Below are 24,208 nucleotides of genomic sequence, written 5' to 3'. Positions count from 1 at the left end.
AAAGTAACACCAATGCCGCTCGCCCTGGATTAGCAGCAAGTGCTTCCATGTTGCAAATGACCCGCACTGAATCATTGCTTGTTATGTTTTTGGTGGCCCACCATGGAAATGCATGATGCTGTGTGGCATCATTACGTATTTTTTCTTTGCTGTACCCCTAAATCTCCAGATGTGTAGCCCTCATACAACCTCATAGCTGTATAGCTGTATATCTGCAGGAATAGAGCTAATGCTTTGATTGCTAGTCTCAGGGCTTTGGAGTGAGATTTGGTGATGCCCTTATCGTGCTACACACTGTTCTCCTGGCTGGAGGCTCTGAAAGGAAGCAAAAACATGCCTCTACCAAGATGGCTGCCTCCACACAGTGTAGAGGAAGGTAAGGTAAGTAAGTAAAGGGGGAAAGATAATTTGCAGTCACTGGCCTGTGTCCTCTGCCTGCCTTTGTTTAGTTCAAGTACAGCTCCAGAATTCTTGTCAAAAGGGTTCATTGATTGCACAATAAAATGAAAGTACATTGGTTACATGTACAAGGATGTATAAACATAATCACTTTGTTAAACAATAAAACAAATTATATATATATATATATATATATATATATATATATATACAGTGCCTTGCGAAAGTATTCGGCCCCCTTGAACTTTTCAACCTTTTGCCACATTTCAGGCTTCAAACATAAAGATATAAAATTTAAATTTTTTGTGAAGAATCACCAACAAGTGTGACACAATTGTGAAGTGGAACGAAATCTATTGGATAATTTTAACTTTTTTAGCAAATAAAAAACTGAAAAGTGGTGTGTGCAAAATTATTCGGCCCCTTTACTTTCAGTGCAGCAAACTCACTCCAGAAGTTCAGCGAGGATTTCTGAATGATCAAATGTTGTCCTAAATGACTGATGGTGATAAATAGAATCCACCTGTGTGTAATCAAGTCTCTGTATAAATTCACCTGCTCTGTGATAGTCTCAGGGTTCTGTTGAAAGCGCAGAGAGCATCATGAAGACCAAGGAACACACCAGGCAGGTCCGTAATACTGTTGTGGAGAAGTTTAAAGCCGGATTTGGATACAAAAAGATTTCCCAAGCTTTAAACATCCCAAGGAGCACTGTGCAAGCGATCATTTTGAAATGGAAGGACTATCAGACCACTGCAAATCTACCAAGACCTGGCCGTCCATCTAAACTTTCAGCTCAGACAAGGAGAAGACTGATCAGAGATGCAGCCAAGAGGCCCATGATCACTCTGGATGAACTGCAGAGAACTACAGCTGAGGTGGGAGAGTCTGTCCATAGGACAACAATCAGTCGTACACTGCACAAATCTGGCCTTTATGGAAGAGTGGCAAGAAGAAAGCCATTTCTCAAAGATATCCATAAAAAGTCTCATCTAAAGTTTGCCACAAGCCACCTGGGAGACACACCAAACATGTGGAAGAAGGTGCTCTGGTCAGATGAAACCAAAATCGAACTTTGTGCCCACAATGCAAAACGATATGTTTGGCGTAAAAGCAACACAGCTCAATACCCTCAACACACCATCCCCACTGTCAAACATGGTGGTGGCAGCATCATGGTTTGGGCCTGCTTTTCTTCAGCAGGGACAGGGAAGATGGTTAAAATTGAGGGGAAGATGGATGCAGCCAAATACAGGACCATTCTGGATGAAAACCTGTTGGAGTCTGCAAAAGACCTGAAACTGGGACGGAGATTTGTCTTCCAACAAGACAATGATCCCAAACATACAGCAAAATCTACAAAGGAATGGTTCACAAAAAAACGTATCCAGGTGTTAGAATGGCCAAGTCAAAGTCCAGACCTGAATCCAATCGAGAATCTGTGGAAAGAGCTGAAAACTGCTGTTCACAAACGCTCTCCATCCAACCTCACTGAGCTCGAGCTGTTTTGCAAGGAAGAATGGGCAAGAATTTCAGTCTCTCGATGTGCAAAACTGATAGAGACATACCCCAAGCGGCTTGCAGCTGTAATCGCAGCAAAATGTGGCTCTACAAAGTATTAACACAAGGGGGCCGAATAATTTTGCACGCTCCACTTTTCATTTTTTTATTAGTTAAAAAAGTTTAAAATATCCAATAGATTTCGTTCCACTTCACAAATGTGTCCCACTTGTTGGTGATCCTTCACAAAAAATAAAAATGTTATATCTTTATGTTTGAAGCCTGAAATGTGGAAAAAGGTTGAAAAGTTCAAGGGGGCCGAATACTTTCGCAAGGTATAATATATGTATATATGTATGTGTATATATATATATATATATATATATATATATATATATATATATTAACATAGTATGTTATTGTTTGCATTAAACTTCATCACATACATTTAATTAACTGCTCTATGTTACTTTATCTAATAAGTATGACAGTTGTAACTATAAATATCTAACAGAAGATATCTTTATAAAAAACGTACATATACATACATATATCGGTCTAGTATGTATAAATATAGAACAGATATGGATGATCAAATATTGAACCATAACATAACACCAAAGAGAAAAGGAAGGAGAAGAAAGAATAGATGAAGAGTAAGTTCACAAGGTCGGTCCAGGTACCAGAGCATGGTTCTGCGTATTTATTCCATGTATGAATAAAAATGTGGTTACATGGTTTTGTTAAGTAATCGGGTAATCAGTTAAACAATCAGTTACCATGGCTGAAGGACTGAATCATTGAAATTTGGGAGTAAATGAGTCTTTATCCATGGATTCCATATTTTCTTGAATTTTGGAAATTGGTTGCCTTCAATGCAGATATTTTAGCGTGAGACATTGCAGAATTCATTCTGTTCTTGGTTTCAGCCAATTACAGTTTTGGTGATTTCCATGCTTTTGCCATTGTTTGTTTAGCAGCGGTTGAAAGTTGAACAAAAAGCTTAAATTGGGAGAATGTTAGATGATCTGGTTTTAGATTAAGTACTGCAATGAAAGGGTCTGGTGTTAGCAGCGTTTGGAACATTTTGGAGGCTAGTTCAAATATTTTTCCCCAATAAAATTTCGCTATTGGACATATTCACCATATATGTAGGTGTGTACCTGAATCTGTACAACCCCTGAAACAGAGGGCTGAATGGTTGGGAGTGTATTTAGCCATTCTGGCAGGTACTAGGTGCCAGCGGGAACATTATAATTTGCTTCCATCGCAGTAACATTGGGCGAGGAAGATTTAGTAGTTAACCATATTTCAAACCATTCTGCATCGTCCAGTTTTCGTCCCAAATCTTCCTCCCACTTTTGGACATAGGTTAATTTATCAGATTTTGATTTAGTCAAAAGTTGTCTGTAAAGAGATGATATCATTCCTTTAGCAAGTGGGTCATTTTTGCACATTGATTCAAAGGTGGAAAGGCGAGGTAAGGGTGATTCAGCATTTGTGAGCGGTGCAAACATTTTTTTTGATTTGTAGATACCTGAATAGTTCAGACTGTGGTAAAAAATAGCTTTCCCGGGAATGATCAGAAGGAATTAGGAGTAATGAATTCATGGTGCATTAAGAGGTTGGCATTTGACCAGGCTTTAAATGATTTTGGATATATTCATGCCAAGTAGAAGGCAGGATTTTTGAAAAAGGGGGACAGCTCCAGAATTCAATTCCTCTTTGTAACAGTGATTTCTGGAACTCGCATTTTAAATAGATGTACTAGGTAGGCATCTGATATTTTATATTTATAGGTGATTTTTCTCACAACATATGCTCTCCAAACAACAGGGAGGAAAGGCATGGATCCTCTGCTTTGGCCTTCAGATTTGGATTTTTTTACATAGTCTGTGCACTTGTTCTTTTCTAAGCATGCTTTTGTGTATGCTTTATCATTCCTTAGCTGCAGGAAAATTCCTTGGGGCTAAGCCTTGACAAATGAAGTCTCCCCTGCGCACACCTCTGGTATTATTGCTATGTATGAGAAAAAAATTAATGTGTATTTGTTCTTGATCTCATAAGATGATTTGATCAGTTGTAGCTGATATTAGACTCTAGAACTTCGTTCAGTATTAACAAAATGTGTAGTTTAAGAGCTGATGAAAAAATAGTTATGTTTCCTTTTGTTTAAATCTACTTGGCTTAGTTATGGTTCCACTGGAACTGAAGTAAAAATCTTGCTTTGAGAGGTCATCAAAATATCTGCTCATATAACGTTATGCCAAAATAAGCTGAAAATTTTCCTGAATGCACCGTTTATAATTAGGCCTTCATAAAAGTTTATTAATTGCCCTTCCGTTACATGTTATAAAGTAATCCTCCAATGGCCAAAACTTGTTCTTCATCGATGTTGTGATTTGACCTCTCATCTCTGCCACTTGTTGAGTGAGTTCATTTTCTGGAATGCAGTGGTCCCAGCCCACAGGTTTATAGTGTTTTTATACAGAAATACATATCTGCTTAGGAAACATACTTTTGAATTGCATATCTTTTTAGTTTATCACTGCTGCCATTTTTTATGGTGAAAGTTTTTTGTTTGGTTCTCTCTGCTTTTAGAATAGGCTACAAAAGCAAAGATTAAAAAGTATGAAACCCACATATCTCTGGTTCAATAAATTTTCATTGAAAATTTGCAGTTTTACAAGAATTGAATACAATTACATTACAAAATTGCACAAAGTGCAGCAGGTGGGATTGTAATGCCCCTATACCGGTACGAAATATACACAGAATCAAACAAGACTTCAATAGTCCATAGGCAGAGGATCCGCGGCAGGTCAAATCCGGGAGCGATCCAGATTCGGCACAATCCAAATGAAGTCTCTGAAAAGGCTTGATTCATCTTAATGGAGAGGACATCAAAAGAACGGGTTGCCCTTAAGGGAAGCCAAAAATGAAAGCAGCCCACAATAAAATGACAAAAACCAAACGTGAGAGGAAAAAAAGGAGGAGCGTGTCAGTCAAGGTGTATGAATTCATAGCCTGTGAGCTCTCCTGCAGGTATGGCATATATGGGCCACCATGCCCTCCTGCCCACAGAGTCAAAAACAGAGAGGTGAACGGACCATAGCCCATGCCTGGAAGACCCTGTGCGTTGCCTTCCAACGGGCGAAGTCACACATGACTGCTTTGATGCTCCATGAGCAGATCTCTAGCATTGTGAATGACTCTCATCCTAAATTTCTCAAGTTCTAGGAAGCATGCATTTTCCTATGAGTTTCCCCTTGGGCCTGTTCGGCCTTTTCTTACTGCTTTCTATGACACTTTGAGGTTTTTTGTTTCTTTTCTCTTCCCTTCTTTAGACTCTGACCTTCCCTTACTGTCTTTTTTCTTTCTTTCTGGCTCTTCTTTTTTCTTGCTCATACAGATGCCATCCCCTGGGCAAAGTAGTAGTGGTAGTTTTCATGAAACCCCAACATTCTAGTACTTCTCCACTAAATAAGGCTCATTTTATAATTGCTTACATTGCTTGTATGTATTAGTGCCTGAAAAGGCAGTTCTCTTAAAAAAAAAAAAAAAAAAAATCTGGTGGCATTAAAGTGGATGTAAACCTGATTCAGGAAATTGTAGCTGGGCACATATATCTGTAGTGTTTTCTTATCTCTCTACAAAGCACTAAGTCCCGTGGCTTTCTCCTGCTCCGTTCTTCTGTTTACCAGCATGATAACTTCTGACAAGTTCTCTGATAGGTGATAAAACCAGCCTGAATTTTGTGTCAGGGTGTGCGATCTAAATAGATTAGCAGAAAGCTGCTCTTCTCACAGTACACCTCTGAAAGTCTCTGCCCATGTGGAGGGGGAGTGTGTGCCTTTCCTCCAATCAGCTGTCTCCCAGTGTAATCCAACACTACACTGCTACTGCTGAATGAAGAAGTGAAAATTCTAACACAATGTGCACTTTCTAAACAGTATATAAAGGTGAAGACAGCTGATATATACATGTAAAACATATGTAAGAGGATTTGTTTTATCACTGTGTACCTGAGGTTGTTCACTTCAATGGCTATATGTGAGGGTTTACATCCACTTTAATGGGGTTTTTTTTAAAGTCAGGATGTGCCTCATCATGCCACACAAATGTAACCTTTTTCCAATTTGTTTTGTATATTCAGTCTCAGAAGCCATAGACCACCCCACAATGTTATAAGTTCATAGCCCACACAGTTTACCTGACATTTTGCGTATTAATGGAAGCCCAGTCTATGCTATGCCCTATGTTTGTAATGTGTCCTTCTATGGTTTAATTTTCACAATTCAATCCCGTAAACCTTTCTCTCCTCTGATATATACAGAGTATCTTGTGTGGCTTAGTCTGTTACTTCTCAGTGCTAATCCTTTTAAACACTCAAGCTATTTTTAATGAAATACATAAAACCACTTATGTTTTTTCTAACTATCCAAATGAATTAAAGATTATTTTCCATCCAGCATACAGTGATATGTATCTCCCGGCATGTGCTGTAATTTAGAAGGTGCATTGCCATTTCGATTCCATAATTAACATCACATCTAGTTTGCCAAAAGCAGTAATATATTCCAAGAAGAAGTCACAGCTATGAATCTCCAGCTTTAAGGCCTCATTGCACACTGGACGTTTTTGGAAATTTTTACAGCAGCTGTTTTTGACTTCAGACGTTTTTTTTTCTACAGTCAATAAACTCCCCATCATGTTATCCTATGTGTCCATGCACACACAGGCTGTTATCAGCAGTTTCCTGGAATGAGTGTCCATATACTAGAGTATTTATGGTTTTATATTAGTTGAGTCTGCATAATATGGACATAATCTTGTGTTTATTTATTTCTTTTAAGTAGGTCCATACCCTAATTCAGTGCCATTCAGTTAATCCTGCTTCCTGTCCTTAACCACTTGCCGACCAGCTGCCGTCATTATACTGCGGCAGGTCAGCACGTTCCCATGAGCCGTCGTAGCTATACATCAGCTCCTTTAAGCGGGATAGCAGGAGCGCGCACACGCCCACTGCACTGCGGGGGTACCGATGCTCGTGACTGGTGGTCGCGATGAACGCTGGCCACGAGCCATCGTGGGCACGAGAGGCAGAACAGGGACGTAAACACACAAATCCCTGTCCAATGCAGATCGTGAGTTCCTAATAGCTAGGATCTGTCATCTACTATATTCAGTCCCCTCCCCCTACAGTTAGAACACACAGTCAGGGAACATAGTTAACCCCTTGATCGCCCCTAGTGTTAACCCCTTCCCTGCCAGTGACATGTATACAGTAATCAGTGCATCTTTATAGCACTGATCACTGTATAATTGTCAGTCGTCCCAAAAATGTGTCAAAAGTGTCCGATGTGTCCGCCATAATGTCGCAGTCACGATAAAAATTGCAGATCACCGCCATCACTAGTAAAAAAATAAAAATAAATAAAAATGCCATAAATCTATCCCCTATTTTGTAGACGCTATACCGTTTGCGCAAAGAATACTTATCGGCCTAAACTGGGGGAAAAAAAAAAATTGGGGCTATTTATTATAGCATAAAGTACAAAATATTGTTTTTTTTTTCAAAATTGTCGCTCTTTTTTTGTTTATAGCGCAAAAAATAAAAACCACAGAGGTGTTCAAATACCACCAAAAGAAAACTCAATTTGTGGGAAAAAAAATATGTAAATTTTGTTTGGGGTGCAACATCGCACGATCACGCAACTGTCATTTAAAGCGACGCAGTGCCGTATAGCAAAAAATGCTGTGGTCATTGAGCAGCCAAATCTTCCGGGGCTGAAGTGGTTAAAACAATTTGTGTTGTGTATCAAAGCGCCACATACTAGTTTATTAGCAAATAACCTTTTAGACTTGATTTAATGCTGCTAATGCCGGGTGATTTGTTTGATTATAAAAGTTTTCTACACTTTTGCTCTCTGCAGCATGTTGTTACATCAATCTGATAAGGATTTTACATAGCAGTGGTGGAGCAAAGAGAAGGTAAGTATAAGCAGGTTTGGAATCTGCATACGTGCATTCTTTCTGTTAAAGCGGATTTCCACCCAAAAGTGCAACTTGGGAAGAAGGGAGTGGATACCTGTCCCCACTTCCGGGAGACCGGGCCTCGGCGCATTACGTCAGCAGCTTGGCTCCCTCCTCCTCCTTCCCCTGCCACCAGGCCAGCAGGAGAGCGGAGATGCTTCACTACCATGTTCCCTTACCGGCAATGGCAGTGGTAGCACCCAACAGCTGATGTAAACATCAGCTGCGGTGCTGACATCGCTGGACTCCAGGACAGGTAAGTGTCCTATTATAGAAAGTCAACAGCTGCAGTATATGTAGCTGCTGGCTTTTAATTTTTGCAGGGATGGGTGGACCTCCGCTTTAATGACAACAGTAGACCATGCCTTTGTATTGTGAATTGTAGTCACCATTGTATAGCAACCAGATGCTTGGGGAAAAAATACTAGATCAGAGAGGCACAACAAACTTTTTTTTAGCCTTCACAAGAGAAATCTTTTATAAGTATGATTATGAGTAAAACTAAAATGATTGATAGCTTTTGCTCACAACACTTGACTGCTCTTATCAAAGAAATCAGGATAGTAACAAGAAAAACAACAAGTAATAGTGTTTGCTGAAAAGAAATGGCGCCACGTCCCTATATATTTTCATACAAAAAATAAAAAATAAAAGAATGGGACTTTTGAGGCACAATATATATTCTCTAAAAACATAATTTATTTTGTTTACAATGATCATAAAAAGGATTTTTTCATATCAATCCATACAATATATCATAGAGTATCCAAAAGTAATATAAATCATTTGATTTTCTGAATTGTGTAAACACTTTTGAATGAAAATCTAATTGCGTATGCCTACCTTTTGACTAGGAGTGACCATAGCTGTACTAATTCAAAAGCCAATTCGTCTTCTTAACTTTCTAAAGTCTATATCTTTATTTAGAACATGCCAGCAAATTGTAGGTCATGCTTACCTGTTGTGTTGGTGTGAAGGAAGCATTGGCAATTGTAAAGCTGGCTATACACATTTGTCTTGTGGGTGGCCCTGTCTGCACCCTCCTGCCTGACAGCCTTTGATTGAAAAATGTAAGTAGCTGGGGCTGAAAATTTTGGCCGAACAGTGTTTGAATCAAGTCAGCCAGAACCATCTGTGAGAAGACAATATCCAGCGCTACATATTTATCCCTGCATGCTGTATTTTTGTTCAGACTGCAGGCTGAGTGAAAAAGCTATCAGTGTATGGCCAGCGTAATTCAGAGGGCTTTTTTTTATAATTACGGAATGCTATTTGTGAACCATTGATATGAACTGTGATATAGAAAAAATGATAATGTAATCAAACATTTTATTCATTTTTGAACAGGACTAGGCAAATCTAAGCACCAGCCCTGGTGATGTAAATCTATGGAATGTTTTTTTTTCTCCAGGTTTTTAAAAATATGATAACAGTTGAATTGTAATTGGAGACAGTAATGTGCCACTCAATTTGCCATATCCATGGTAAGCATACACACGTATAAAGGAAATCGGTGGACTTTACTGCCATTGAGTGGGGAACGTATATATTGCATAAAAGTACAGCGCTTTATTACACAAAATTCAAATTTATAAAAGGCTAAAAGCTATAAAAACATGGCCATTTGGCCATCTGGTGCTCTGGTGCCCGCCTCAGGGGGAACCTCCAAATGGCTTTTGCACGCTCGAGGGATCTATACAATTAATTGTGCATGTATATAATATATTATTTACATAATTACATGCATCGGCCACTTTATTAGGTGAATTTTGCTAGTACCAGGTTGGACCCCCTTTTGCCTTCTGAATTGCCTTAATTCTTTGTGGCATAGATTCAACAAGGTGTTAGAAACATTTCTCAGAGATTTTGGTCCATATTGACATGATCTGTAGACTGTGGAGGCCATTGGCGTACACTGAACTCATTGTCATGTTCAAGAAACCAGTGGTGAGATGATTTGAGCTTTGTGACATGGTGCATTATCCTGCTGGAAGTAGTCATCACTCAGGTAGGCCGTGGCATTTAACCACTTGAGACCCGCGCTATAGCCGAATGACGGCTACAGCACGGATCTCCTTTGCCGGGACGACGTCTATTGACGTCGTCCCGTGCACGAGCGGCCTGCGCGCCCCCTGAGGGGCGCGCGCGGCGCGCTCTGTGATCGGCGAGTCTATGAGACTCGCCTGATCACCGATCCGAGGAAGGGGTCGATCCCGACCCCTTATCACGTGATCAGCTGTCAGCCAATGACAGCTGATCATGTGATACAACGGAGCCGGTAAACGGCTATTATTCCTCCTCGCGCTGACAGCGCGAGGAGAAAAAAAAAGAGCCGATCACCGGCGGCCGTGATCGGGACATCAGTCCCGATCACGGCCAGCCCGGCCAGCCCTGCCAGTGCCCACCTGCCCCCTGCCAGTGCCACATCAATAAAAAAAATGTGTCCCCTCCTGTCAGTGCCACCCAGCAGTGCCCACAGTGCCACCCAGCAGTGCCCACAATCTGCCTCAACAAAGGTGCTGCACCCCAGTGCCACATATCTGTGCCCATCAGTGTCCTCTACCAGTGCCCATCAGTGCCCAGCAGAGCCACCTATCAGTGCCACCTATCAGTGCCCATCAGTCCCATCTATCAGTGGTACCTATCAGTGCCCCTTAGTGCCACCCATCTGTGCCACCCATCCGTGCCATCTTATCTGTGCCCATCTTTGCCCATCAGTGCCGCCTTATCTGTGCCCATCGGTGCTGCCTTATCTGTGCCTATTAGTGCCGCCTTAACTATGCCTATCAGTGCCCACCAGTGCAGCCTATCAGTGCCCACCAATGCAGCCTATCAGTGCCCACCAGTACAGCCTATCAGTGCCGCCTCATCAGCGCACTTCAATGAAGGAGAAAAATGACCTGTTTGCAAAATTTTATAACAAACTATTAAACATGATTTTTTTTTTGCGTCTTTTTTTGTTTGTTTAGCAAAAAATAAAACTCCCAGCTGTAATTAAATACCACCAAAAGAAAGCTCTATTTGTGGGAAAAAAAATGATAAAAATGTCATTTGGGTACAGTGTTGTATGGCCGCGCAATTGTCATTCAAAGTGCATCAGCGCTGAAAGCTGAAAATTGGTCTGGGCATGAGGGGGGTTGAAGTGCCCAGTAAGCAAGTGGTTAAACAATGCTCATTTGTTACTAAGGGACCCAAAGCGTGCAAGGAAAATATTTCCCACACCTTTACACCACTACCCGCAGCCTGAACCATTGATACAAGGCAGGATGAATCCATGCTTTCATATTGTTTACTACAAATTATGACCCTACCATCTGAATTTCACAGCTGAAATCAAAACTCATCAGACTAGGCAATGTTTTTCCAATCTTCTGTTGTCCAGTTTTGGTGAGCCTGTGCAAATTGTATCCTGTTGTTCATGTTCTTAGCTGACAAGAGTGGCCCCTGGTGTGGTCTTCTGCTGCTTTAGCCCATATGCTTCAAAGATGGATGTGTTGTTCATTCAGAGATGGTATTCTTGGCATACTTTGTTTGTAATGAGTGGTTATTAACAGTAAACATTATTTAACTCTGTGCACTGCAAGCCAGCCTTGACCGAACAACAGTTGTGTTAAGGCCTCTGGTATGGCATTCTACTTTATATTATCTCTGACTTCTGTGTACCGACCATGGCGTGTCCTTCTGACTATTCCTGTCTGCTAGTAACCCTGACCTTGGCGTGACTTCCTGACCATCCCTCTCTGCTAGTTGCCCGGACCGTGGCTTGTTCTCCTGACTGTCCTGTGCTTAACCCTGAACTTCTGCTCTGTCCACCAGAGCCAGTTCGTGAGCATGAGCTGAGAGACCCCAGGGCCGTGACCTGGAGTCAGCTGCAGCCAAATCCAGCCTCACCACTAGAGGCTCTGGTGAATACCTGCTGGCTCTTAGACACTGCACCCTGGGAAATCTTACTCTCTAGCTTCCTGCTTGGCTGGTGTCATTGTTCAGGTGGAGCTTGTTTCCTGAATCACCTAGAGCTCCATCCACAGCAACCAGTCGAAGGGTCCACAACTTTAGCGGTGGTGCATCCCCATTCACCTCTAAGACCCCTTTCACATGAGGTGGTTTTCAGGCGCTAAAATAGTGCCTGTGTAGCACCTGAAAAAAAACAGCCCCTTTAACTCCAGTGTGAAAGCCGTCCTGCTAGTCCTGCTAGCCGTATCTTTTGATCGGTGAAATCAATGGGGCAGCGCGGCTATACTGCCGGCAAAGCCCCGCTGCAGCAGTGCTTTGCGGGCGGTTTTAACCCTTTTCCGGCCACTAGCAGGGGTTAAAACCACCCCGCTAGCGGCCGCATACGGCCGTTAAAACGAAGGTAAAGCGCCGCTAAAAATAGCGGCGCATTACCGCCGACGCCCACACCACCTCAGTGTGAAAGGGGCCTTAAGGTCCAATTTCAGCCTGAATTTTTGTCTGAATTCGGACCTGAAACTGACAAAAAGATGCACAGTATTCCTGTGCAAATTCGCACTGGAGCCTCAGCAGAGATATGTGAAACAGCTCCATAGAGAGCTGGTTGAAATCTTCTGCTATTGCAAAATTTCCCCACATCCAATTCACAATAGTGTGAACCCAGCCTTAAACTGTACATTTTGGATTGCTGTGGCAGGCAGCGGTCATCTGTATTTTATTATATTTAGCTTTTTAATTAATTCAAAGGGGAAAGTGTTTTCACAAAGCCATACATCTATTCTGTTCCAGTGTCAGATCAGATTAACAAAGCATATTTTGTGCTAAAACCACAATTACTTTGAGAATTTGCTGCATGCTAAACACCATAAACTGCAGCAGAGCATATAAGGAATAAAGTGAAAACAAATGTCAAGCAAAATAATCCCAAGTGAAGAGTACTGTATAGTATAATTTCAACAAACTCATCCCTTGTATTACAGGGAAATCACTGATTATCTGTAGCATAGATTGTAAGCTCTAATGAGCAGGGCCCTCTGATTCCTTCTGTATTGAATTGTATTGCAACTGTATGCTCTGCCCTAATGTTGTAAAGCGCTGTGCAAACAGTTTTTCGCTATATAAATCCTGTATAATAATAATAATAATATATATATATATATATATATATATATATATATATATATATATATTTTTTTTTTTTTTTTTTTTTTTAAGTAGAGGCCCTAGAGAATAAAATTGTGGGTGTTGCGATTTTTATGTTGCACGGTATTTGCGCAGTGGTTTTTCAAATGCAATTTTTGGGGAAAAACACAATATAATACCCAATTGTTACATTTTAAATTGTAAAATATAATAGATGATGTTACACCGAGTAAAGAGATACCCAACATGCCACGCTTTAAAATGCCCGTGGAATGGCACCAAACAACGGAACTTAAAAATCCCCATAGGCAACACTTTATCAGGTTACCAGTTTAGCGTTATACAGGAGGTCTGGTGCTAAAATTATTGCTCTCGCTATAATGTTCATGGCAATAACTCACATGTGTGGTGCGAACACTGTTTACATATGCATGTGCAACCTACGTTTGCATTCGCTGCCTTTGTACGCAAGCACGGGGCTGATTTTTCTATTAATTATTTCATTTTTTTTTAAATCAACTTTATTGCTATCACAAGAGATGAATAACATCCTTTGGGATAGCATGGACCGTGACAGGTACTCTTTACTGAGAGATCTGGGATCTATTAGACCCAAGCTCTTTCCTCTGCTCTTAACCACTTTCCGCCCACCATATAGCAGAATGGCTTATATTTTCTTAGCATAGAATGCCCTCTTTTTCATTTCTTGGTTCATCTCAGCTCATGATTATAGCCTATTTGAGTTCATTGGAACAACCCCTGACCTATTTTCCTGGGACATTAAAGAGTAACTCCACTTTTGTTGAGAACAAAAACATTCCCCTCTGGGTGATCTATGTGCATTACAGGGATTTTAACAAACTTTGTTGCAGAGTCTTATCTGTTTCTGCTCTGAAGAAAAAAAATATATATATTTTTCCATAATTAATCTGCTCATGCACTTGCAATGTTCTAATGAGAAAAATACATGCTCTGTATCCTTTTAGATGCGATTTAACCCTTTTGGGAGCATCTCTACAAAATGAAATTTTGTTGCAGAGGATGCCTAAAATCTATCTACCGTATGTGCAAACTTCTAGAAAAATCAGTAAGCCAATCACACAAATGGGAAATTACAATTCTGGGGGTGTTTGTACACCACCTGTGTACATAAATTCTACAGGTAGCCATATTGCATTGCATGTTACATATAATAGTGCTGCAAATTGAAAAGGAAAGATAATTTTAATAATATTTAATTACAGTATGGCTTGTGTAGCAATTGTATACGCTATATTTCCCATGGAAGTGAAGGTACCCTTTAACCACTTTAAGACCGGACCATTTTGCTGGTAAATGACCAGAGGTCTTTTTACACTTTGGCACTGCGCTGCTTTAACTGGTAATTGCGCGGTCATGCAATGTTGTACCCAAACAAAATTTGCGTCCTTTTCTTCCCACAAATAGAGCTTTCTTTTGATGGTATTTGATTGCCTCTGCGATTTTTATTTTTTGCGATATAAACGTAAAAAGACCGCAAATTTTGAAAAAAAATGATATTTTCTACTTTTTGTTATTAGAAAAATCCAATAAACTCAATTTTAATCATACATTTAGGCCAAAATGTATTCAGCCACATGTCTTTGGTAAAAAAAAAGTCAATAATTGTATATTTATTGGTTTGCGCAAAAGTTGTCACATCTACAAACTAAGGTACGTTTTCTGGAATTTACGCAGCTTTTAGTTTACGACTGCCTATCTCAATTCTTGAGGTGCTAAAATGGCAGGGCAGTACAAAACCCCCCCAAATGACCCCATTTTGGAAAGTAGACCCCCTAAGGAAATTGATAAGAGGCATGTTGAGCCCATTGAATATTTTATTTTTTTGCCTCAAGCGATTGAATAATGACAAAAAAAAAATTTTTTTTTTTTTTTTACACAAAGTTGTCACTAAATGATATATTGCTCACACATGCTATGGGCGTATGTGAAATGACACCCCAAAATAAATTCTGCTGCTTCTCCTGAGTACGGGGATACCACATATGTGGGACTTTTTGGGAGCCTAGCCGCGTACGGGGCCCCGAAAACCAAGCACCGCCTTCAGGCTTTCTAAGGGCGTAAATTTTTGAGTTCACTTCTCACTACCTATTACAGTTTTGAAGGCCATAAAATGCCAAGATGGCACAAAACCCCCACAAATGACCCCATTTTAGAAAGTAGACACCCCAAGCTATTTGCTGAGAGGCATGTTGAGTTCATGGAATATTTTATATTTTGCCACAAGTTGCGGGAAAATTACAAACTTTTTTTTTTTTTTTTTTTTTTTCACAAAGTTGTCACTAAATGATATATTGCTCACACATGCCATGGGCATATGTGAAATGACACCCCAAAATAAATTCTGCTGCTTCTCCTGAGTACGGGGATACCACATATGTGGGACTTTTTGGGAGCCTAGCCGCGTACGGGGCCCCGAAAACCAAGCACCGCCTTCAGGCTTTCTAAGGGCGTAAATATTTGACTTCACTCCTCACTACCTATTACAGTTTTGAAGGCCATAAAATGCCAAGATGGCACAAAACCCCCACAAATGACCCCATTTTAGAAAGTAGACACCCCAAGCTATTTGCTGAGAGGCATGTTGAGTCCATGGAATATTTTATATTTTGCCACAAGTTGCGGGAAAATTACAAACTTTTTTTTTTTTTTTTTTTTTTTTCACAAAGTTGTCACTAAATGATATATTGCTCACGCATGCCATGGGCATATGTGAAATGACACCCCAAAATAAATTCTGCTGCTTCTCCTGAGTACGGGGATACCACATATGTGGGACTTTTTGGGAGCCTAGCCGCGTACGGGGCCCCGAAAACCAAGCACCGCCTTCAGGCTTTCTAAGGGCGTTACAGTTTTGAAGGCCATAAAATGCCAAGATGGCACAAACCCCCCCCAAATGACCCCATTTTGGAAAGTAGACACCCCTAAATTTAGGGGTACACTAGTGAGACTAGGTAATAAATGGCGGGTGCCCTGAAACTATAAAAAAATAACTAACCAACCAGCGTCACCTGTAACAGTTATATGGTGATCACTGGTGAAAGGGTTAACTAGGGGGCAATCAGGGGGCTTTATGCGGTAGTATATGGGGGTCCCTGGCGCTATAAAAAGCTGCGGCGAACCTAAATACCTACTTGCCTAACTAGCGTCACCTGTGACACTAATACAGCGATCAGAAAAACGATCGCTTATTAGGCTGGGTTCACACTGGAGCGATGCGGGAACGCCACGAATGCGCGGCGGGTTCCCGCATCGCATGCCTCCCGGCGGCAGTTCACACTGCCCTATGCGAACTGCTGGGAGTGTCAGTGAAATGTTACTGACACCCCCAGATCAGTTCGCATATCGCAGTGCGATCTGAAAACTCGGATCGCATGGTGTGAACACCCATGCGATCCGATTCTGCTGCGGGCCAAAAAAAGGGTCCCGTGCGAATTTGCGGCGGGTGCGGCGGGTGTGGCGGGTGCGGCGAATGGCTGAACTCGAATCGCACAGAGATCGGATGTGATTTGCACTGCAGTGCGGTGCGAATCACATCCGTTCTCAAACCGCTGCAATCTGAACCCAGCCTTAGTGACACTGGCGACGGGGGGTGATCACGGGGTTAAACCTTTATTGGGGGGGTTAGGGGGGTACCTTAGAACTAAAGGGGGCTAACCCTAACTGCCCTAACAGTTATTAGTCACAAATGACACCCGCCGGGTGATCAGGGGGTTAAACCTTTATTAGGTAATAAATGGCGGGTGCCCTGAAACTATAAAAAAATAACTAACCAACCAGCGTCACCTGTAACAGTTATATGGTGATCACTGGTGAAAGGGTTAACTAGGGGGCAATCAGGGGGCTTTATGCGGTAGTATATGGGGGTCCCTGGCGCTATAAAAAGCTGCGGCGAACCTAAATACCTACCTGCCTAACTAGCGTCACCTGTGACACTAATACGGCGATCAGAAAAATGATCGCTTATTAGGCTGGGTTCACACTGGAGCGATGCGGAAACGCCGCGAATCCGCGGCGGGTTCCCGCATTGCATGCCTCCCGGCGGCAGTTCACACTGCCCTATGCGAACTGCTGGGAGTGTCAGTGAAATGTTACTGACACCCCCAGATCAGTTCGCATATCGCAGTGCGATCTGCAAACTCGGATCGCATGGTGTGAACACCCATGCGATCCGATTCTGCTGCGGGCCAAAAAAAGGGTCCCGTGCGAATTTGCGGCGGGTGCGGCGGGTGTGGCGGGTGCGGCGGGTGCGGCGAATGGCTGAACTCGAATCGCACAGAGATCGGATGTGATTTGCACTGCAGTGCGGTGCGAATCACATTCGTTCTCATAAACCGCTGCAATGTGAACCCAGCCTTAGTGACACTGGCGACGGGGGGTGATCACGGGGTTAAACCTTTATTGGGGGGGTTAGGGGGGTACATTAGAACTAAAGGGGGCTAACTCTAACTGCCCTAACAGTTATTACAGTCACAAATGACACCAATGCAAAAAAAAAAAAAAAAATGACATTGGTGTCACTGTGACTGGGGGGCAGGGGTAATTGGGGGGGTGATCGGGGGGTAAAGGGGGGGTGTGAGTGTGCCTGGCATGTTCTACTGTGTGTGTAGAGTGTTGGTGCAACTCACCGATCCGCTCTCCTCCGTGTCGGAACGGAAAATACCGACACGGAGGAGAGAATACATCACTTCCTCTCCTGTGTTTACATTACAGGAGAGGAAGTGATGTCACGGGGGATTTCCATTCGTCGAGAGAGATCGCGAGGGGGTGGCCATGAATGAATGGCCGTCCCCTCATCCCTGATCTCTCCCGAACGAATGCCGACCGCCGCAGGCACCGGGGGGGGGCCCGATCGGGCCCCCCACCCGCGGGCAGGCATGGACTTATATATACGCCAATATGCCTGCCCGTGCCATTCTGCCGACGTATATCGTCGTGCGGCGGTCGGCAAGTGGTTAAAGAGAAAGTAAACTCTCCCACTCTGATGCTTCTTTTCATTTAGTCCATTATAATAAGTAATTATCAGACTATAGCCACTGTAATCCAGCCCAAATTGCATATTACTTACTGTTTAATCACTTGCTGACCAGCGCATGACGATGTACGTCGACAGAATGGCACGGGCAGGCAAATGGGCGTACATGTACATCCCTTTAAATTTGCCGCCCTGCCATCGGGAGCGCGCCGGCGGCGCGCTCCCGCGCTGGTCGGGACCCCCGTGAGTCCGGTCGTGGGACCCGCGGACTCGATCGCTGCGGGCATACCCGTGATCGTCTCACGGAGCGGCCAAATGAAGAAATGCCGTTGTAAACAGCATTTCTCCATTCTGCCTAGCAACTAGTGACGCTGATCTCTGCTCCATGTGATTGGAGCAGAGATCAGTGTTCACTAAATGAAAGCCCAACCCCCCCCACAGTTAGTAACACACTCCTAGGAACACTTAACCCCTACACTGCTACCCACTGGTTAACCCCTTCACTGCCAGTGTCATTTATACAGGAATCACTGCATTTATATAGCAGTGATTACTGTATAAATGACAATGGTCCCAAAAATGTGTCAAAAATGTCTGATGGGTCCCCCACAATGTCGCAGTCACAATAAAAATCGCTGATCGCCGCCATTACTAGTAAAAAAATAAAAAATAAAATTATTAATAAAAATGCTATAAAACTATCCCTATTTTGTAAACGCTAGAACTTTTGCGCAAACCAATCAATAATCGCTTATTGCGTTTTTTTTACCAAAAATATGTAGAAGAATACGTATCAGCCTAAACTGAGGGAAAAAAATGTTTTTTTATATATTTTTGGGGGATATTTATTATAACAAAAAGTAAAAAATAATGCGTTTTTTTTCAAAATTGTCACTCTATTTTTGTTTATAGCGCAAAAAATAAAAACCGCAGTGGTGATCAAATACCACCAAAAGAAAGCTCTATTTGTGGGAAAAAAAGGACGTCAATTTTGTTTGGGAGCTACGTCGCACGACCGCGCAATTGTCAGTTAAAATGACGCAGTGCCGAATCGCAAAAAGTGGTCTGGTCTTTGACCAGCAAATTGGTCCGGTCTGAAAGTGGTTAAAGAAACTTTAAAAAAACTTTTTTCTAGGGGTTAGACAGCGCCATCTTAAGTATTGTTTTCTGAGTCCACAGTGTAGGGTATTTCCGCCCTTACATTGAGCACTTCCTGTGCTGTTAACCAAGCCTCCTTCTCAATCCAATGTTTGTATGGCAACCCTGCTTCCCTGTTCATAGCTAACTTGTTTATTTCATAGTATTTACTTGTGCCAATGTCTAATGTTTGCCTTTGTCAGACTTATCAGCTTCAGACTGCAGTAATGGCCAACTTTAGACTGTATGTGAGGTCACATGGTCACATGGTGTGTAGGAGGAAGCTCTGAATGATTATTAGAGTTCAGTGGTGTGCCGTAACAGATAGATAAGCACATAGAGAGTCTGCCGTAAATCAGGGGAGATCTGGGCATGCTCAGTGACTTCATTCTACAGAACTCAAAGGATTAAAACAATACTAAGCAAGTAAGGTGTTCATTAGGGTTTTTTATGCTGATTTACATGGGACAAAGTTGTGGGGGAGGGTTTAAAACCACTTTAAATTACATTTAAACCCTTACCAACAGTCAATCAATCAACAACTGATTTTTATTGGACTATTAAATTAACAGGGTATAAAGCAGTGATGGCAAACCTTGGCACCCCAGATGTTTTGGAACTACATTGCCCATGATGCTCCTGCACTCTGTGTTGTAGTTGCGCATCATGGGAAATGTAGTTCCAAAACATCTGGGGTGCCAAGGTTCACGATACTGTTCACTGGTATAAAGCATACACTAAAAACAAATACAAATACATGGTAGTTCCATACTCTGCTTTAAATGTTGCTCCTCATAAGGTAGAAGTTTAGACATTGTCATGAGCTATAGAATGTGAAATATTTTAACTGTTGGCGCTATATAAATCCTGTATAATAATAATAAAAGATCTATATTTTAAAATGTTTAATGTAACAATGTAGCTACCCATCTCAGATTTACAATTCTGCATATTTATCGACATGCAAAAGCACATAAAGTGGTATTAATCCCCACCAATTTTTTTTTTTCCTTTTAAACTCTGCAAGGTAAAGGCATAATGTGCTAGTATGCATCGTTGAGAGGGCTTCCAAATTCACCCAGTTTTCCATTGGGGGTCGAGTGCTCCGGCCTTCTTATTGGCCACGCCGCAATGACAGACCACGGCACGGGGCTTTTCGAAGAGACGGCATTACAGATATAGTGTATACTTGTCTCAATAAAGAGCACTAATGCCTCATAGACCCGATCAAAGAATCGGGTAGAAAAGTCCGGCGGAATCAAGTCCGCCGAACAATCCGCCAGTGTGTAGGCTCCGGCAGCCTTTTTTTTTACCCAAAAGTCCGGCGGACTAAGAAAGTAGTTTTGCATGGCCGTGTGTGTGCCAGTCCGCCTTACTTTTGAAATGAACGGACTTTTCCCGCCCGGAGAAAAGTCTGCTCACTTTGAGCGCGTCTCCAGGTAGCCGGGGCCAGCGAAGGCAGCTCTTATGCTTGATTGCGAGCATGCATGGACTTTTGTGCGTTGAAATTGTGTACACACGCTCGGAAATTTCCAACAAGTGTTGTTGTTGAGAACCTGCTCTCAAACATTTTTTGGCAGAAATTCCAACAACAAATGTTCTATGGAGCATACACACAGTCGGATTTTCTGACAACAAGCTCACATCCAACATTTGTTGTTGGGAAATCATATCGTGTGTACGACCCATTAGGCGACCTGTCAGGCGACTTAGCCACCTGACAAGTTGCGCTTCATGCAGTGCAATGGAACCATTCTAATCAGAGCAAATCACGTCGCTCGGACTTAGAAAAAGGTTCCTACTTGTACTACTTGTACTACTTGCGGGCGACTTTGGAGCGGCTTATATTGACTTCTATTACAGAAGTCGTTTGCAAGCCGCACTAAAGTCGTGCTGTGTGGGGCGGCTTCAGAGTCACGTGACTTTGAAGCCGCCCCAGTGTGAACCGGCACGTCTGGTCATTATCTTGTTCTCTCTTTATCCTTTGGATTTTTTATTTTCTATCAAAGACACCTGATACTCCTTGTATGCAGTTGGGAGAGGAAGAGAGATTGAAAAGTGGACTACACAACTACTATGCAATATCTGGCTTCCTTTCTCCTAAAGCAAGGGTGTCCAACCTTTTGACCTTCCTGAGCCACATTGGAAGATGAGGATATGTCTTGGACCACACATAAAATACACTAACAATAAGGATAGCTGATGAGCAAAAAAAGTTGGGCAGATCATAATTTAACGATCATTGATATAGATAATTTATTTATCTTAGTAACCAAAACTTCATTTATTTGTAATATTTTTTATTACAAAATTAAAAGAGGGCAACCTAAAACGACTGCGATATTTGACAATGTTTTTGATAAATGAAGGCATCAGTATCTGCTTGGATGGAAGGAGTAGCAATTCTCAATGTATTCCCTGGGTGCTCATCTGATATTTTGGTTCTAATTTTGCCGTGTGCTCCATCCTTGAAAATAATTGTCCAAAAATATAAGTGCTACCATAAACTGATGACATAAATAAGGCGTTATTGTAAAGAGTGGGAGATTTTTCTTTCTGGAAGATAAAACTCATAAACATTTTTTTGGGCTACATGTTTTCACTAAGGCCCCTTTCACACTGGGGCGTTTTTCAGGCGCTACATCGCTAAAAAAGCGCCTGTATAGCGCCTGAAAAAATCTGGCCCCTTTCACTCCAGTGTGAAAGCCGGAGGGCTTTCACACTGGAGCAGTGCACTGGCAGGACGGGGAAAAAAAGTCCTGCTAGCCGTATCTTTGGAGCGGTGTATTCACCGCTCCTAAACTGCTCCTACCCATTGAAATCACTGGGGCAGCGTGGCTATACCGCCGGCAAAGCGCTGCTGGTTTTAACCCTTTTTCAGCCGCTAGCGGGGGTTAAAAGCGGCCCACTAGCGGCTGCATACCGCCGCTAAAACGACGGTAAAACGGCACTAAAAATAGCGCCGCTTTACCGCCGGCGCCCGCACCGCCCCAGTGTGAAAGAGGCCTAAGTGTAAGTGCATTTTTACAAAAAAACTCAACATTATAAAGGAAGTTTACAATTTTGTGTTGGGCCGCATTCAAAGCCATTTGGGGGCACATGATTGGGCCTCAGATTGGTTACCTCTTAACACAGGTTTTTTTTTACGGTAACGCATACTTGTAAAAGACAATAGGCAACATATTTACCTTTCTAGCCGTCTGTTTGTGACACATCGTTTCTTAGTTTCTCCCTGGCCTCTGCAAATTTAAAAGAGAAGTATGTTTTTTTATTTAATAATCGAATGTACTGTACATAGATGGATGCAACATTGGTCCGACGCCTCTAATACTGAGAACCAAATGATCTAACACTGCCGATCACTCGATTCTCAGAGCTCCCCAAGCAGAGAGCTGTCAGTCCCCAGCTCTCTGCTCTGCCCCCTGTGCTCACTGGAGAGCTGGGCTGTGGAGGAGGCAGGAGCGGTCGGCTCAGGCTGTCAGCGGCTCGCTGAGAGGCTGAACAAGGTTCCAGTGCAGGCATATGGGCAGATCCCTACTCCGTTGTCGCAATCTTTGCCAAGCCTGGACTGGCTCTGTGATTTCAGCAGACTTCAGCCCGCTGTCTGCTGAAAATGGGTAACAGGAGTGCTGTTCGTTCTTTGGCTGTACTTCTCCTTTAACATATCTAGTCCTGGGAAATACCTGCTCCCCCTCCTCACTACAGGACAAGATGAAAACCAATATTTTTCCCATCCAGCTAGTAAAATACCTGCAGTATCCAGGGAGAAGCAAAGAGATGGCATATCAACAAACGAACTACTGGAAAGGTAAGTAGAGTGACTATTCTATTACAGCTATGCTTTCCCATACAAAGTGGTCCAGTCCTGACAGGGCCACCTTAACACAGGAACCTGGATTTTAAAATGAAAGTGTTGGTTTACCTTAACAGAAAATATGTAAATCTCATGAACGGGGCTGACCAATTAGAATCCACCTGGTCCGCACTCTCAGCGCTTTACGGAGAGCAGTGAAAGCTGCAGGGATTTTGAATCCCCAGACTGTTGGGTGGTTTGCGGAAGCCTTGACAGCTCAACATAGTACAGTGGAGATCTGGGGGCTTGGAAGGGGGTCTGATGTTGGGTCCTCTTTACAGATTTTCTGTAAAGGGAAATTTTTATTTTAACCTTTTACTATAATGACCTTTGTTAAAATGTCAGTTTTTCTAAACTGATCATAGTCTAAATGTTATGTTTTTCAGGTTTTTCTGATTGTGTCACCTTTGTCTGTGCTTTACAACTGGAGAGATGAACTGGAGACATGGGGCTATTTCAAGGTAGCAGTCTTTCATGGAAATAAAAAAGATTTTCAGCTAGGACGACTGAAACAAGGAAAATACGAAATTGCTTTGACTACGTATGAAACACTCCGTTTATGCTTGGATGATTTAAACAGGTAGATAAAGCACTCATGCCGTTGACAGTTTACCAGAATACATTAATTGTAATTTGTTGCTAGGGCTTGCTCATTCAGTTATATAAATATAACATTTGTATGAAAACTTTAGCTAGATACCTGCAGCGGTTAGCTCACCTGTATTAGTAAATGTCATTAAGAATCTGATTTGTTACTATGCCCTTCACGCTAAGGTGCATTCATCTTCAAAATGAGTTTGCTTTTAGGCTTGTATATTGGTGTGCATGGTTTCCAGCCATGATTTTGTAACTGCCATTAATCTATTGTCTACGCCTTGCAGACGTTGTCACAGTATCCAGTTTGTTGTCAAAATTTGTCACCCACGTATCCTTTTTATTTTTTCACCTCATAGTCTGCCTGGAGCTTGAGGTCATTTTACTGTATATTACATGGAATATAGAATACCAGACAATGTCCTCACATTTACGCAACTTAAGGTTTAAAGTTGTTGTAAACCCTTACAGACCACTTTGTGCTGCAGGTAAGCCTATACTAAAGCCGCGTACACACGGGCGGACTGTCTGGCCAACTAAGTCCGTCAGACAATCCGAGGGACAGTCCGTCCTACTTTCGA

The 24,208-nt window shown here is 42.2% G+C and overlaps 1 protein-coding gene across 1 annotated transcript in view; it reads left to right on the top strand.

Moving 5' to 3' along the window:
• Window positions 1-24,208, top strand: part of ERCC6L2 (ERCC excision repair 6 like 2) — a 232,897-nt gene that overhangs the window by 40,908 nt on the left and 167,781 nt on the right. Inside the window, exon 4 of the mRNA XM_077474805.1 lies at window positions 23,420-23,613. Coding sequence (XP_077330931.1) covers window positions 23,420-23,613 — 194 coding nt within the window. The remainder of the gene's footprint in view (window positions 1-23,419; window positions 23,614-24,208) is intronic.

This window comes from Lithobates pipiens, unplaced genomic scaffold (genome assembly GCF_037356315.1).
Source record: "Lithobates pipiens isolate NorthernLeopardFrog02 unplaced genomic scaffold, aLitPip1_a1.2 Scaffold_13, whole genome shotgun sequence".
Classification (NCBI taxonomy): Eukaryota; Metazoa; Chordata; class Amphibia; order Anura; family Ranidae; genus Lithobates; species Lithobates pipiens.
The sequence above is the reverse complement of the archived record's forward strand: the minus strand, read 5'-3'. Positions and strand labels throughout refer to the sequence as shown.